At 34.1% G+C, this 15,331-nt stretch overlaps 1 protein-coding gene across 1 annotated transcript in view; it reads left to right on the top strand.

Annotated features, from left to right (window-relative positions):
- The first annotated feature begins 705 nt into the window (after positions 1 to 705).
- LOC121371836 (serine/threonine-protein kinase LATS1-like) overlaps positions 706 to 15,331 on the top strand; it is a 42,462-nt gene continuing 27,836 nt past the window's right edge. Inside the window, exons 1-2 of the mRNA XM_041498025.1 lie at positions 706 to 775; positions 8,238 to 8,999. Of these exons, the coding sequence (XP_041353959.1) occupies positions 8,640 to 8,999 (360 nt within the window). The 5' untranslated portion in view covers positions 706 to 775; positions 8,238 to 8,639. The remainder of the gene's footprint in view (positions 776 to 8,237; positions 9,000 to 15,331) is intronic.

Raw genomic sequence — 15,331 nt, 5'->3', positions numbered from 1 at the left:
AAGCGAATAACAGGTTATTCCTATTTAACTGTTCAATAAGATTCCAAATTAAAAGTTACTAATTATTAATCAGTTTCGAGTTAAATTCTTAAAATGTGTTGTCGCTACTGTTGTTACAGTTATTATCTAGTAAATTGTATGTGTAGATACAAATACAATACTGCTACAATACTGCCACTCTAATGACGCTAGATTTATACACTGCTATGATCAAAGCCGACTACGGAACCAGCGCCGACAGGTATGCTCGGTCTGTTGTTGCGAACGTTGAAAAGGATTCCGTATTCAGTGCATAGTCTTGGCCGCGTTGATCGGCCCTTGCCTTATTTCATTGTGAATGGGGAAACTGAAGACAAGATTTCCTTGGTGAAAATATAGCCCACGTGGCCCATCTCCAACAAGTAGATAGAGCACGTGATCATTGTGGAATGTCAACAATGTGGGATGGGCGTGGTCTATGTCAATCATTGTAAGAAATGGATTCCTGGGTTATACCACTGAACATTCCTTATCTAGGGGTAAAAGGTTTTTTCTGTCAACATTATACTAAATTTAACAGAAATGTAAAATTACGCTTACTAATACACAATTTATTACTTGACTATCAATTAAATTTTAAAAGAAACAGTTTACATACTTTGGGTGATCTGCTTTTGATTTCAAAATTGAGGTCAAAGTGAAAGAAACACCTTTACACCCCTACTCATAGAGTTAATCAGTCCTTTTCGTTGGATATAGGAGTCTGCAGAATTTAATGTCTAGTGAAATATTTCGCGTAAGTACGACGAATTCAGAGTTAATTTCAAAACATTTAATCTTTAAATTATCCATCATATTTTGAGTAATTATTTTATATGTGTATAACATTTATTTTGGGTCTTATCATGTCTACAAGTTCCCAATATTTTGCGGTGGAAAAACAACATGGCGGCTGCAAAGTGTAGCCAGAAAGCTTGTTAACTGTTTCTGTCAAATTTTACAGTTCACTGCACAACAAAATGTCAAATAATACTGTCGATGTAGGCACCTTTGTGAATTTTATTAACTAAAAATTAGTTTTATTTTATACAGTTTTAACTTACAGATCGTCACAAGAAATACTGAATTTGTGGTTATTGCAAAAAAAAGGTCATCAAAACTCAACAAATGACCGTAGGACAAAAGTGATCTAGAAATACATTTAAGTAGTTAAAACTGCTTCATAAAACACAAAATAATTAATGGATTAAATGTTATAAATTCCCAACAATTATTAATTTGTTCACTGTGGCAGTGGTCAAAATGACCTTTTAAGAAGTAGGCTAGTTACTCTAGTGTTACAACTAATACAAGTGATGTAAATGTATCATTGTCAATTCTGACAATTGTAATACTGTAAATACATTGTATACATTTTTTAGTTGTTTTTTTGGGTAATTCAAACTGCTAAGTATTAATAGGTCCAAGTGTCAATTCATCTTTCAAGTTACAAGCCAGCTAGTGACACCATATAATATATATTACAAGCTTTGTTTTTGTGAAATAATACATATATATTATAAAACACAGTAAATTAGTGGGTAAAGATTGCCAAAGAATAAAAGATCTTGTATTTTAGTCAATTTTTTATATCGGATTATTAACAACTATAAACATTATCCAGGTATTATCCAAGAAATGGCTTGTTTACGTTAAAAGTATGTTCTTTTGTATAGATAGTTCTGTTAAACACTTCACTTAAATTTTGTAAATCTATATGAAAAATGTGAAAAACTTCAGTCTTTATCAGAATATTTCAAATTTATTGATTTGTAGAAATTCTGGCGGGCTAGTACATTTTAGTTGGTTCTGGTGAAATATTTTCCATTTCTGCACCCCTGTTTCAGTAACGCCAGAAAATATTAATTATTCTTTCATTTAATTATCAATTACTTAATAATAGCATATTTTTAATATAACCTACAATTATTTTGTTTAAATTTGTTTACTGGTAGTAATAGCATTTTATATTGAAACAGTACAAGATGAATGAGTGTGTTATTTGGAATCTTTCCGCATGAACGCAGACCATGACAAAACTTTGTGAAACACAGTTACCGGGTAGTGTCCACTTCGCCTATTTTTATAAAACATCTCTTATTCTCCCCAAATATTTGCTTTGCAATGAGTAAGTCTGCAGACACAAATCATAATGAGCTGAAATAAAGTTTTCATAAAGTCAGCAGGTGTGTGTGCTTTTTTCCCCAATATATTTTCTGGGGTAGGATGACTCAACCCCTAGAAACTTTGTTCGCCAGTCTAGACCCTCACCCTGTGGATAGTGAATTTCAAAAAGCACTTGAGAATGTATTTTAAATTGCAGGTACAAACTTTGTTTTATATCAAATGCATGTTGAGTTACTACTAACACCAGTGTGACCAGAAGCACACTGAGTTTGTCAAAATTGATTTAATGTGTAAATATACCGGTATGTATGTGCAGGGCATAAAAATTGAATTTTTCAGACAACCAATATGTTGTTCATGTAGTTTTATTGTTAAACAAACAATTTTCTTCAGTAGATACAAATGAAAAGGTTAATAGCCAATGAGAATCTATCATGAGCAATTTTCGTAGCTTAACTACATCAAATTTCATATCATAAATACAAAAATATACTATTTGTGTGCTAAGACTAGCTTGAAAGCTGCCAGTTGAAAATAAAAATGAAGTTTGTCTGTAATAACCCGACCAACCCACAGACATCGATCTGTGTCAAAATCTGTTTTGACCTCTTTTGGGGAAGATTTAAAAAAACAATAATTAACCAATTTCAATTTAGGCTTAAACTAGTGTAATATTTATCTGTAGATGATATTTGTCAAATATTTAAAAATATCAATATAATTTGACACAAATTTATTAACATCAGTTTCGATTCGTTGGAAATGAGAAATTCTGTAAAATACTATTCATAATAATGAGAACACAATTTTTCTCGCGACAGTGGTACATGCTCTCGTGACAGGCAAAATGTTGTGCTGTTGATCGCCAACTTAACAACTGTGAAAAATAATAAACATTTATGTAACATTTTTAATAACCAAACATGCTTACAACCAGTTTTGTTTGATTGCTCCACCTCACAGTGTGAATTAGTGCCATTTGCTGGTCCACATTCTCACTCTGTTTACTTTTGTCAGCTGGTTGTCAAGATAAAAATGTGATCAAACCATTGGTAATACTGTTAATAATATGAAATACTATTTAAGACATGTTGCATTGTTGATACTAAATGTTTTATTACAAGCTACAGCAAGTTTTACATATATAAATTACCTAGTTGTATTTTAAGCTTCTTGTTACATCAGAGAAATGTGTTATAAAATCTAGGTCATGAGATTCAGATGAATTTCACGAAAGAAATGAGTACAGAAATGAGGACGTGGTTGAGGAATACATTGCATCATGTTACTGTATACAATCATTAAAATCTGTCATTGTTAAACACTTGAAACAGGCAGTAGGGAAAAGGTTGAAATTCGTTTGTTTAATGACACCACTAGGTCATGTTTTAATGCAAGCTGATTAATATTCATGAAGCTGGTCATGGTTATGTGATTCTTTATAACATACACATATTTTGTACTGAAGATTGAGCAATTTGTCAAGTGACCAGATTTCAGAATAAACATGGCATGGTTTAAATATAGTTTTGCTATATCGTGTATGCATAAATTTTTTGTTGCCAGGCAGGATACGGTTTTGTCTTGCCCGATGTTATTGTTCCTTACCCAGGTCAACTGTAAAATGCACATCCTGAAATTTAACTATAATAATGATAATCAGTTTATGAATAAGTTGCACAATGTCAATGTATACTTTTTAACTTGCCCCCCTAAAAAAAAGAAAAAAAGAAAGAAAAAAGTGTTTTGTACATATGTTTGTAGGATAGACGGGGGAATAAAAAAAAGAGAAGAGTATGCTGTGTACTAGGGGTGGGTATTACATGTATTAGGATTGTTGTACATTCATGTTGCAGTGCACCATGTGAATGTACCAAGGAACATATCACTGTTTACTAGGGGTGGGTATTACATGTATTAGGATTGTTGTACATTCATGTTGCAGTGCACCATATGAATGTACCAAGGAACATATCACTGTTTACTAGGGGTGGGTATTACATGTATTAGGATTGTTGTACATTCATGTTGCAGTGCACCATATGAATGTACCAAGGAACATATCACTGTTTACTAGGGGTGGGTATTACATGTATTAGGATTGTTGTACATTCATGTTGCAGTGCACCATATGAATATACCAAGGAACATATCACTGTTTACGGCAAGGGCAGGACATAGCCCAGTGCACCATATGAATGTACCATGGAACATATCACTGTTTACGGCAAGGGCAGGACATAGCCCAGTGCACCATATGAATGTACCAAGGAACATATCACTGTTTACGGCAAGGGCAGGACATAGCCCAGTGCACCATATGAATGTACCAAGGAACATATCACTGTTTACGGCAAGGGCAGGACATAGCCCAGTGCACCATATGAATGTACCAAGGAACATATCACTGTTTACGGCAAGGGCAGGACATAGCCCAGTGCACCATATGAATGTACCAAGGAACATATCACTGTTTACGGCAAGGGCAGGACATAGCCCAGTGCACCATATGAATGTACCAAGGAACATATCACTGTTTACGGCAAGGGCAGGACATAGCCCAGTGCACCATATGAATGTACCAAGGAACATATCACTGTTTACGGCAAGGGCAGGACATAGCCCAGTGCACCATATGAATGTACCAAGGAACATATCACTGTTTACGGCAAGGGCAGGACATAGCCCAGTGGTAAAGAGCTTGCCATAATATATCAATATATACTGCAAATACCACACATGACTAAGTATGCTTACAGTGAAAATATAGATAATTGTGAAATAGCCCTAACTTGTTTACAAATATTTTGACTAGTCATATATTCATGAACAAAGGCAGGTGAATTGTTATTTTGACTAGTCATATATTCATGAACAAAGGCAGGTGAATTATTTGCTAATGTTTCACTGAGATATTACATCATCTTATACTGATGATTTACAGAAGTCCATAAAAGGCAAAACGGTTACTAATAGCCCAAAACACCATCTCACCAAAATGTACCGGGAACAAATAAACATCAATATTATTCTGTTCATGATATCGGAATTCACACCTGTCACCAGCAGAGCTTAAGAACAAATATACCTCTTGATTAAAGATGGCTAACGGATTAAAGTAATAAAGTTAGCAATACTACATATCTATACACGGCCACCTGGCATCCATGATCTTGTCACAGGCTGATGGTGTCATTTCATGTCCAAGTTACCAATGTATGCTAAATCTGTACACAACATTACATGATCAAAGATGCTATAGCAGATTAAGTGTGTGTGTGTGTACATGGGGGAGGGGGGGGGGGGGGGGCACTGTCAGTGAACACAATTGGTTTTACTTTCTCCATATACTTGGCATCCTTGATTTTGTTGTGAACTGAAGATGTCATATAATGTCCTGGTTACCAGTTATCTGCTAAATCTGTATATTGCTTTGAATAATCCTTTACAGGTTTTAGTCTTTCCATTAAATGATAACCTCAAATAATAACAGGCACCTGGCATCCTTGATCTTGTCACAGGCTGATGGTGTCATTTCATGTCCAAGTTACAAATGTATGCTAAATCTGTACACAACATTACATGATCAAAGATGCTATAGCAGATTAAGTATGTGTGTGTGTGTACATGGGGGGGGGGGGCACTGTCAGTGAACACAATTGGTATTACTTTTTCCATATACTTGGCATCCTTGATTTTGTCATGAACTGAAGATGTCATATAATGTCCTGGTTACCAGTTATCTGCTAAATCTGTATATTGCTTTGAATAATCCTTTACAGGCTTTAATCATTCCATTAACCTCGAATAATAACAGGACCCAATCATAGATCTGATGTTAACCAGTAAATGATTGACATAGGTCATAGACCTTGATATAGGTCTGTTAATTCATTTACTACAATGGATTAAGTAAAATAGTAATGTTTTTTTGTTTTTGATAACAATTCCACTGCATTAATTATTTAAATGTTATTAAGTTTTTCTGATATAATTCTGTCCTGATCGATAAACCGACATCTGTCTGACAAGGCGATCAGGATGGACCTTCAGTGGATATAGGCATGTAAATATTTTTTGTTGGTTGGTTTGTTATAATTACTGTCAATCTGTGTTCAAACGTTAGTCTAGAACAATTTTGAAAAGATGCTTGTTTAACTAGATGAATTAACAATGGGTTCTGATAATACCCCAGCAGGGTTTCTACCAGAGGGTACAGAAGTTAAAATTATGTACCCCAACAGGATTTTAGATTGCATCAAAGTCGTGACGATAAACAGTGTGCCCAAAATAAATATGCCCAAAATAATCCCATTCAAATTAGGTACAAAGATCATCATTACATGCTGAACTCAGAATATTTATAATCCCATTCAAATTAGGTACAAAGATCATCATTACATGCTGAACTCAGAATATTTATAATGACATTCAAATTAGGTACAAAGATCATCATTACATGCTGAACTCAGAATATTTATAATGACATTCAAATTAGGTACAAAGATCATCATTACATGCTGAACTCAGAATATTTATAATCCCATTCAAATTAGGTACAAAGATCATCATTACATGCTGAACTCAAAATATTTATAATATTTATAATCCCATTCAAATTAGGTACAAAGATCATCATTACATGCTGAACTCAAAATATTTATAATGACATTCAACTTAGGTACAAAGATCATCATTACATGCTGAACTCAGAATATTTATAATGACATTCAAATTAGGTACAAAGATCATCATTACATGCTGAACTCAAAATATTTATAATTACATTAAAATAATTGAAATTCATTTCTGAATAGTGACAACTCTTCAGCAGCTGTTAATAACAGTACTGAACTAAAACAACCACTCTGCTTTCAGAAAAGACAAAAGTCCCTGTAATGCCCAAATTAATGCGATGCACACACACACACACACACACTTAATCTGCTATAGCATCTTTGATCATGTAATGTTGTGTACAGATTTAGCAGACATTGGTAACTTTTGTCTAAATTTTTTTTTTTTTTATGGAGATGATAGATAGAGATTATTATACAAGCTTGTGTGTCATACTGATTTTACGAAATGATTGTCAGGAGTTTTATATTGCCTGAGCGAGAGCGAGGGTAATTCATGAATCCTAAAACGAGTTTCGTAAAATCAGTACGACACACATGCAAGTGTAATAATTTCTTTATTATCCATATTATTATTGTTGGTTTCTTTATGAATAACAAGACCCAACTCAAAATTTCTCAGCCACAACTAGGAGACGACAAAATGACGTCGTATTTCAAATATACAGTCTGAACTAGGACTGGAGAAGCAATGCTATGTTATGACGTCACTTCCCAAAATTACATCATTACACTTGTTACACGTCTGCTTCGTATGATTATTATTAACTTGGTTATGCTGAACCATGTGGATAATAACACTTGCTATTACACGTGTGCTTCGTATGAATATTATTAACTCGGTTATGTTGAACCATATGAATAATAATAATAAGAGAACTGGTGTTTAAAATCTGTCAGAATACTTGAAATGCATTGTCCAATTTCAAAACATTTCAAACCCATAACCACAAAGTAGCGGCACTTTTGGTCTGTTTTGTTTATATTACGTACCCTAAAATTAATATTTTTTGGCATGGTTAATAAAATGTATACAGTTAAATTGAAGAACCTGACAATGAATTGTTACCTGACATATCAACTTGTAACATGCGTGTCATGTGCATGTACTACACAGTTGATATGTTTTTTAATACTATTTATAAATTATGGTTATCTGTGACATATTTGTCTGACAGTGTCATAACTTTGGGCGTATCCATTAATCTGTAGAGGAGAATTTCACATTAGTTGTAATATGAATACTGGCTGTCACTAATAAATCGTTTTAGAAACTAAAAGGATTTTTTAATGTTTTATGTAATGCAAAACTGTTATTTTTCTTTTGTAATGACTATATTGTCAGAAATATTTTTAGTGTGTTCACACACTTGGATGTGTTATATAGACATTTGATGTTAGAAACTTATTTTGAAATGTCCTCTCGGTTTACTATTTTCTTACCTTATTTTTCAGTTTGCACCAAGGCAGCAGTCTTAAGATGGTGACCATCTGGAGTGAGACTGCTCTCTTCACTAGTTAACCATGTTCCACAACCACAACCCATGACTGTGAGGCCTTATGTAAGCACAGATAACTATGTCTTTATCTAACAAGGATATTTACCACAAGAAGTTTTCTGCTGCTATTTCGTGGATGTACGACTTGAGGGATTTGTACCTTATGCCTTAGCTGAGATTTAAAAAAAAAAAAACCCAGAAGAAAAAGACGTAACCGAATCACCTAGCTTCATTGTGTATCTTTGTTTGCTTTGATTTGATTCTGTCTGGATGTACTTATAAAAGTGTTCCTTTATGTATCAGTTTGTGGATAATTCGCCTTTTTCGCTGGGACACTACACACACCTGACAATCCCTTATGATACGAAAAGACGGGGAGCGTTCAGGTAGGCGACCCCTTTTGTCCACCTTTGTCGGAAATAACCGACACATGTTGCAGGAGATACGCGACAACCTCAGTCACTTGAGAAAACAGGAAGGGGGCAATGCCGATTTGTCGAGTTTCAAACCAGAGTTATCCCAAAGTACACCAAATTTGTGTGACAAAAGTGGTGGCAGAATGACACGATTGGACAAATGCCACCAGAAGGCGCTGGCGGACATCCGCGACAGTTTGCGACCGTACCAGACGCCGGGCAGCTCGGGCGGTCAGGCCGCCGGCGACACCGACATCAACAAAACCATGCTCTTGAACCTTGTCAGCTGCGGAATAGATGAGGTAATCCGTCTTAATAATATATCGGCTAAAATATATAGACAGTTTTTACTATGTTCACAAAAATGGTTTTAAGAAAAACAAGGTGTTGAAAGCAATAAGAAAAGTCCCAAAAAGAAAGTAATAATCTTTATTTTTTCAATATTTATATAGCTTTGCATTAATTCCTCAAAACCCCACCCCACACCCCAAACAATGTACCCGACATTCGAATAAAGACCGCCATCCCAAATAGTGAACAACGATAAATTTTGCAAAAATTTGACTTAAAGGGACATTCCTGAGTTTGCTGCAATTTTTAAGATGTTATCGACTAACGGAGACATTTTAACGATTGTAATTAAATATCAAATATATTTTCCTGCATAACATATTAGTGGCTGTATATTAAACGTGTTTCTGATCGTTCTAATATTTGTACTAGCGTAAATTTTATTTTATTTCCTAAAATATTTTTTTTCATACATATGAAATTATTTGAAGACAAAATCCAGTTTGGGCTTCTTACAAATATTAAGATGACCAGAAACACATTGAATATACAGAGACTGCTATTCTAAACAAGAAAATATATTTAATATGTAAGTTTAATCGTAGAAATATTTTATTAGTAGGAAACATTTTACAATGCAGCACTCAGAAATGTCCCTTTAACCGGAACATTTGAGCAAACATGTAACATCACTATCAACCACATCATCAACTATAAAGATAAACAGGCATGGTTTGAAATTGAGAGGGAGCAGGTAGCAAAATTACGCTGCTCAAAATGCACACAATGCTTTGTGACAATCCACTTCACAGGCAGCTTGTGTTCTTCATCGTATTGCACATATATATCAAGTATGATCAGGTATAGTGTTTTCCCTAGCTGGTTTTAGTATGGTGCAGCACCATGCCTCAATAGTCTAGCACCATCTTGCCTCAATCAGTGCCATGCTGCCCTGAGATTAAACAAGCCTTTTTCAGTAATTAATTCTAAAATTGCGTTTATAAAACACCGAAAAAGGTATTATTAATTAATAAAATATGCCTTTTATATCTTTAGCCATTTATTTATTAAAGCAAATGCATAAATTACTTTAATGTTTATTTTAATTAAGTTTTGTGTATTTTTAATGAAAAACAAGTGTCCCGAAAATGGTGAAAATGCCCCAAAAGTATTTGGTCTACCATGCCTTGCCTAATTTCTAAGGAAATCACTTTAGAATGTACATTGTATTCGCATTTGTCTCCAGTCTCCCATGCTGCTGTTAAAACATTGCACTGTGAGTCTAATCAGGAGTCTAATATTAAGACTGATTTTTAGACTGGTCATACTCTGTTTTGTATACTAGTAATTGCTTCTAGCTTAATAAAAATAATATTTGAAAGCAAAGATTTTTAAATATTAAAAAGTTATTTAATCTATGTGTCTGTGTGTGTGTGTGGGTGAGTGAGTGTATGTGTGTGTGTGCGTGTCTGTCTGTGTGTGTGTGCGTGCGTGCGTGTGTGTGTGTGTGTGTGTGTGTGTGTGTGTGCACAGTGTTCTCACTGAGTGAAAATTAAAGTAGGGCGGCATGCAACACCTCGCCCTTAAAAAAACAAAACCCAAAAGCAAAAAAGCAAAAGTTGGTTATCATATATTGGTGACATACTCCTTATTTTGCTCCTCAGTACAAAAAAGTTGGTATGAAATACAAGCCGACTCATCGTTTTTGTACCATTAGTTGCACCCGAGATGTTCTGGTCTGACATTCATGGACATTCGTTTTGCTAAACCGATCAAAATTAATATTATTTTAATAAAAAAATTCAAGATATTTGATAACAAATAAAGATTTTTGTAAAGTGATACCATAATGTGGGATAAAACATTTCTAGGTCATTCCGTGCCAACTCAACCAGAGGTCCCTGGGTCACCATCTCCAAATTTTATAAAATTTTCACTCATTTGTATTTCCATATAAATAATGAATGCATTTAAAATTTTAGGGCCAAATCCTAATTAACTAGTTTTGAAATTATGGTGGATCAAATGCAGGGCCCGTTGTCCAATTTTTGACATTCATGACTGTGCCATGTGATTTTGGGCACCTTTTGAATGCTAATTTTAATAACTTAAATAACTTAATTCATTATAAAGATATCAAGCTGCAATTTGCTCTATTAGCTAATTCATACCTGGAGAATCAATAATTGTACTCATTTTGTACATATCCAGTGTTCTCGCTGCTCCATTTAAGCGGGGCGGCCCGACCCGCTATTACATTTTGCCGCCCTCCTTTATTTTTCTGCACCCATCTTTATTTTCCAGCACCCTACTATATTTTAGAGCACCTATCTCCGCTATTCCAAATGCACACTTTTTTCCCACATAAAAAACACAACAATCAGTTTGCATACTGGACATCAAAGGAAATAAGACGTGATGTGTACGAAAAAGCAATTGACGAAACATTTACGACATTTACCATAAAGTAATTTAACAGTATTTTTAACAGCCTTTATTTTGCCCCATGCCTGTATCCATTTGTATGTTTAATGCACACAATAAAAGTTCTATTTTATTTTAGCAATGAAAACATTTTCTATTTTTTACGGATTCGGCAATCTCCAATTGAAACACCCCCCCCCCCCCCCCCCACACACACACTTATTTTGAGTGCCAATTTTGTCACGTGATCAGAACGGTCATTCTGTCTTTTGTTTCCACTAACTATCGTCTGATATTTTGTCCTCAGTTGCAGATACAATTGGTTGTAACTGATGATTTTTACTTTTTGTCATTCTGTTTATTCAGCAGTTCTTTATAAAATAATGTAAACTTTTCATTTTGGGGGATATCACCGCTTGTAAAAACAACGGAAGTGGTAGTGTTTATCATTAGAATCATTTGTCTTGGGTGCCAAATAATATATACACCGCCTTTACAAAAACGAAACAACTTTTTATCAGCTGGCGATAATATTTTATCACAGTAATCCATTCATTTGATGAAGATGGAAATAACAAAAAATGTATCCGACATAAGGGGATCACTTTACAAACATCTTTATTGTTTTTCATATATCTTAAAATCTTTATTAAAATAATAATATTAAAACTTTGATCGGTTCAGTAAAACCGGAACTGCCCGTGAATGTCAGACTGATAACATCTTCGGTTCAGTTAAAAGACTAGTCTGTTTGTATTTCGTATAAACTTTTTTGTAGGCAAAATAAGGAGTATGTCTTTCCACAAGTCTACCAACACACAACAATGTGATAACCAAGCTCTCCCCTCCCCCTTTTTTTATTATTATTATTTTTTTTTATTATAAAGGCGTGGTGCCGCGCGGCCGCCCTCCTTTAATTTTCACCCAGCGAGAAAACTGATATCTGTCATAGTTTCTGACCAGGAGACCCCTAAAATTTAGTTTTTTATCATTCAGAATTTTGCATCCATCCATCATTTATATGGATGGACAAATGAGTGAAATTTCATCAAAATCGGAGATTGTTGCCTGGGAAGATTTCTGGAATTTGGTTGTTTTGGTGTGGAATGATCCTTCTGTTAATTTTATTTCCATCTTCATCGAATGAATAGATCGCTTTGATATCGCCAGCTGATAAAAAATAGTTTTGTTTTTGTAAAGGCGGGATATATATTTTAACTTGCAACTCAAGATAAATGATTTTAATGATAACACTACCACTTCTGTTTATAAGTGGTGATATCACTCCCAAATTAAAATTTATAATATTTTATAAAGAATTGCTGAATAAACAGCAACTTAAAATCATCAGATACAAACAATTAACTCTGCAATTAGTGAACAAAATATCAGATGGTAATTAGTGGAAACAATAACGAGTCGATAACAAATAAAATGTTTTCATTGCTCAAATAAAATATAACTTTTATTGTGTGTATCAAACATACAAATGAGACAAAATAGAGGCTGTTGAAAATACTGTTAAATTACATTATGGTAACTGTCATAAGCTAGTGTGCAGACTGATCAATTTTATTTTATGTGGAATAATAAAATTCTTTATAATAATAAAATTCTTTATTTTCAGAGGGTAAACACATTCAGTACAAGGTGACTGGTCTCCCATGAGGCCCTCTCTAATCTATACATGATATTATACATACATACATTCAAAGAAACAACATCAACATACATGTAATATGTATAGCATGAGGAACAATAGCACATATTATGAATATATAAATAATATTTAAATCAATTTGTTAAGAAACTTGAGTCAGTAATAACTCAATACATCATAATTATTTTAACAAACACAAAATCAACAACAAAGGTATATCTTAAAATTGATTATTATTTGAATAGTGCTTAAAATAACTGGATTTGAATGGGGCGAGGGATTGAGAATATTTTATCTTTGAAGGTAGTGTGTTCCACAGTTTAGCTCCCCTGCATGAAAAACTATGGCGATAAAATTCTGTTCTTGGTTTTAATTCATAAAGGTGATTATGTTGTTTAAAGTGTGTATTTGAAAATAGTGGAGATGGGTACTGTAAAATATAGTATGGTGCAGGAAAATAAAGTGTGTATTTGAAAATAGTGGAGATGGGTACTGTAAAATATAGTATGGTGCAGGAAAATAAAGAGGGACGCAAATAAATTAAAGGAGGGCAGCAAAATGGAGCAGCAAGAACACTAGTGTGTATACCTGTAGGTAAACACATTTATTAGGTAATTTTTACTAATTGTATGAAATCTAGGTACTTGACTCAAAGGATCCAACCCCCTTGGTGGACCGCTTCTCAGACTGGTTTTCCCATTCCAACCAGTACCCCATGACTGGTATATGAAAGGCTGTGGTATGTTCTGTCCTATCTGTACAGTGTTTCTGCCAGAAAGAAATTTTTGGGTATGGTGTGATGGAATTGAATGCCGTCACAGTCAACAGAGGGTATGGAGGATCTTCAACACAAAGAAAATGGGTTAAGTTTAGGGTTATGGTTAAGAAAATCATACAGTAATGACAGGACTTCTAGAATTTTTATAAAAGCCATAGGATCAGTGATTAAAAACATTTACTAGCCACGATTAAAAATTCACTTGCCCTACTTTACTTTAATAAGTTAATATTTTTACTAAAAAATAGTAATAATCAGATATGTTACTTAAAGGGGGAGATAGAGCTTAAAAACACTAATGTTGGAGGGGTTGACAGGATATTTATATTTACAAATCAACTAAACTGCAACTTTTGACTTCTTTTTTTATTCACTAGCTGTCGGACATGGTGATAGTAATTATTTACTAGCCCAACATTGAATATCACTAGCCATGGGAGTGGGGCTACCATAATCTAGAAGCCCTGAATGATAAGTAATTAATTTTGTCAAGAGGTTAACATTAAAAAATTATACCCGTTTTACCAGGGCAGAAACCCTGCGTAGAAAAGTGTACACAAAAGATGCCTTGCTTATAATGATAAAATACAGGTTTCCTCTATGAAAACGAGTCAGAATTATCAAATGTTTGACATCCAATAGCCAATGATTTATAAATCAATGTTTTCTAGTGGTGTCATTAATCAAAACAAATCTTTAGTTTTAAATGTTATGATTTCTGTAACCTAACCCATTGTTTACTACTAACTAATTAGTCAGGGTGTTTGTTTCATATATTTTTTTACCAACCAATATTTAATTTTTTTTACTTTATAAATGTGGTAACAGGTTGTTGATCAATTGATTGTTGTAGGCTCACTACAGGTAAACTGGATGTTTGTAAATACATGTGTCACATGATCAGGCATCTGCTGAAAATTGCCATGGTAACGATTATATGCACTGTGCTTCCTTTGTCAACATTAACTTATTGAGTTGATATGGCAAGTCATTCAGCCTGTGAGATATGGTAAAAGGGACAGCTGGTTTGGACTGGGAGGGAGGTGGGGGGGGGGGGGGGAGGACTTACCACAAAGGGAAGTGTGTTAATAAAGGCAGGAATTTTGTGACATCTGCTCGTGTGTAGTGTTAGCATGTCTTGTGGTATTCCCCACCTGCTGTAGTAGGAGCACCATCTATGGAATTCATCACTACTCTGATGAACAAAACACTGACACTCATTTTAAAACTCATTTAGATATGTCTGCATGCAAATCTCTAGTTCATTTCAAAACCGTGTTTAACACGGGCACAGTTTGATAGCAGTCCATTTATAGGCCAAGGAAGTGAAATAGAAATTCACCTTCTAAATTTTTTTTTAAAAATAAAAATAATTGCAGATAATTGTTTCCAGAGTCCATGGTACATGTTCATACTAGTTACATGTACATATGTGCTGATCTGTATGAATATTCATCTGCTCTTTTAGCTCGTGATTGTGT

This window comes from Gigantopelta aegis, chromosome 4, assembly GCF_016097555.1.
Source record: "Gigantopelta aegis isolate Gae_Host chromosome 4, Gae_host_genome, whole genome shotgun sequence".
Lineage (NCBI taxonomy): Eukaryota > Metazoa > Mollusca > Gastropoda > Neomphalida > Peltospiridae > Gigantopelta > Gigantopelta aegis.
The sequence above is the reverse complement of the archived record's forward strand: the minus strand, read 5'-3'. Positions and strand labels throughout refer to the sequence as shown.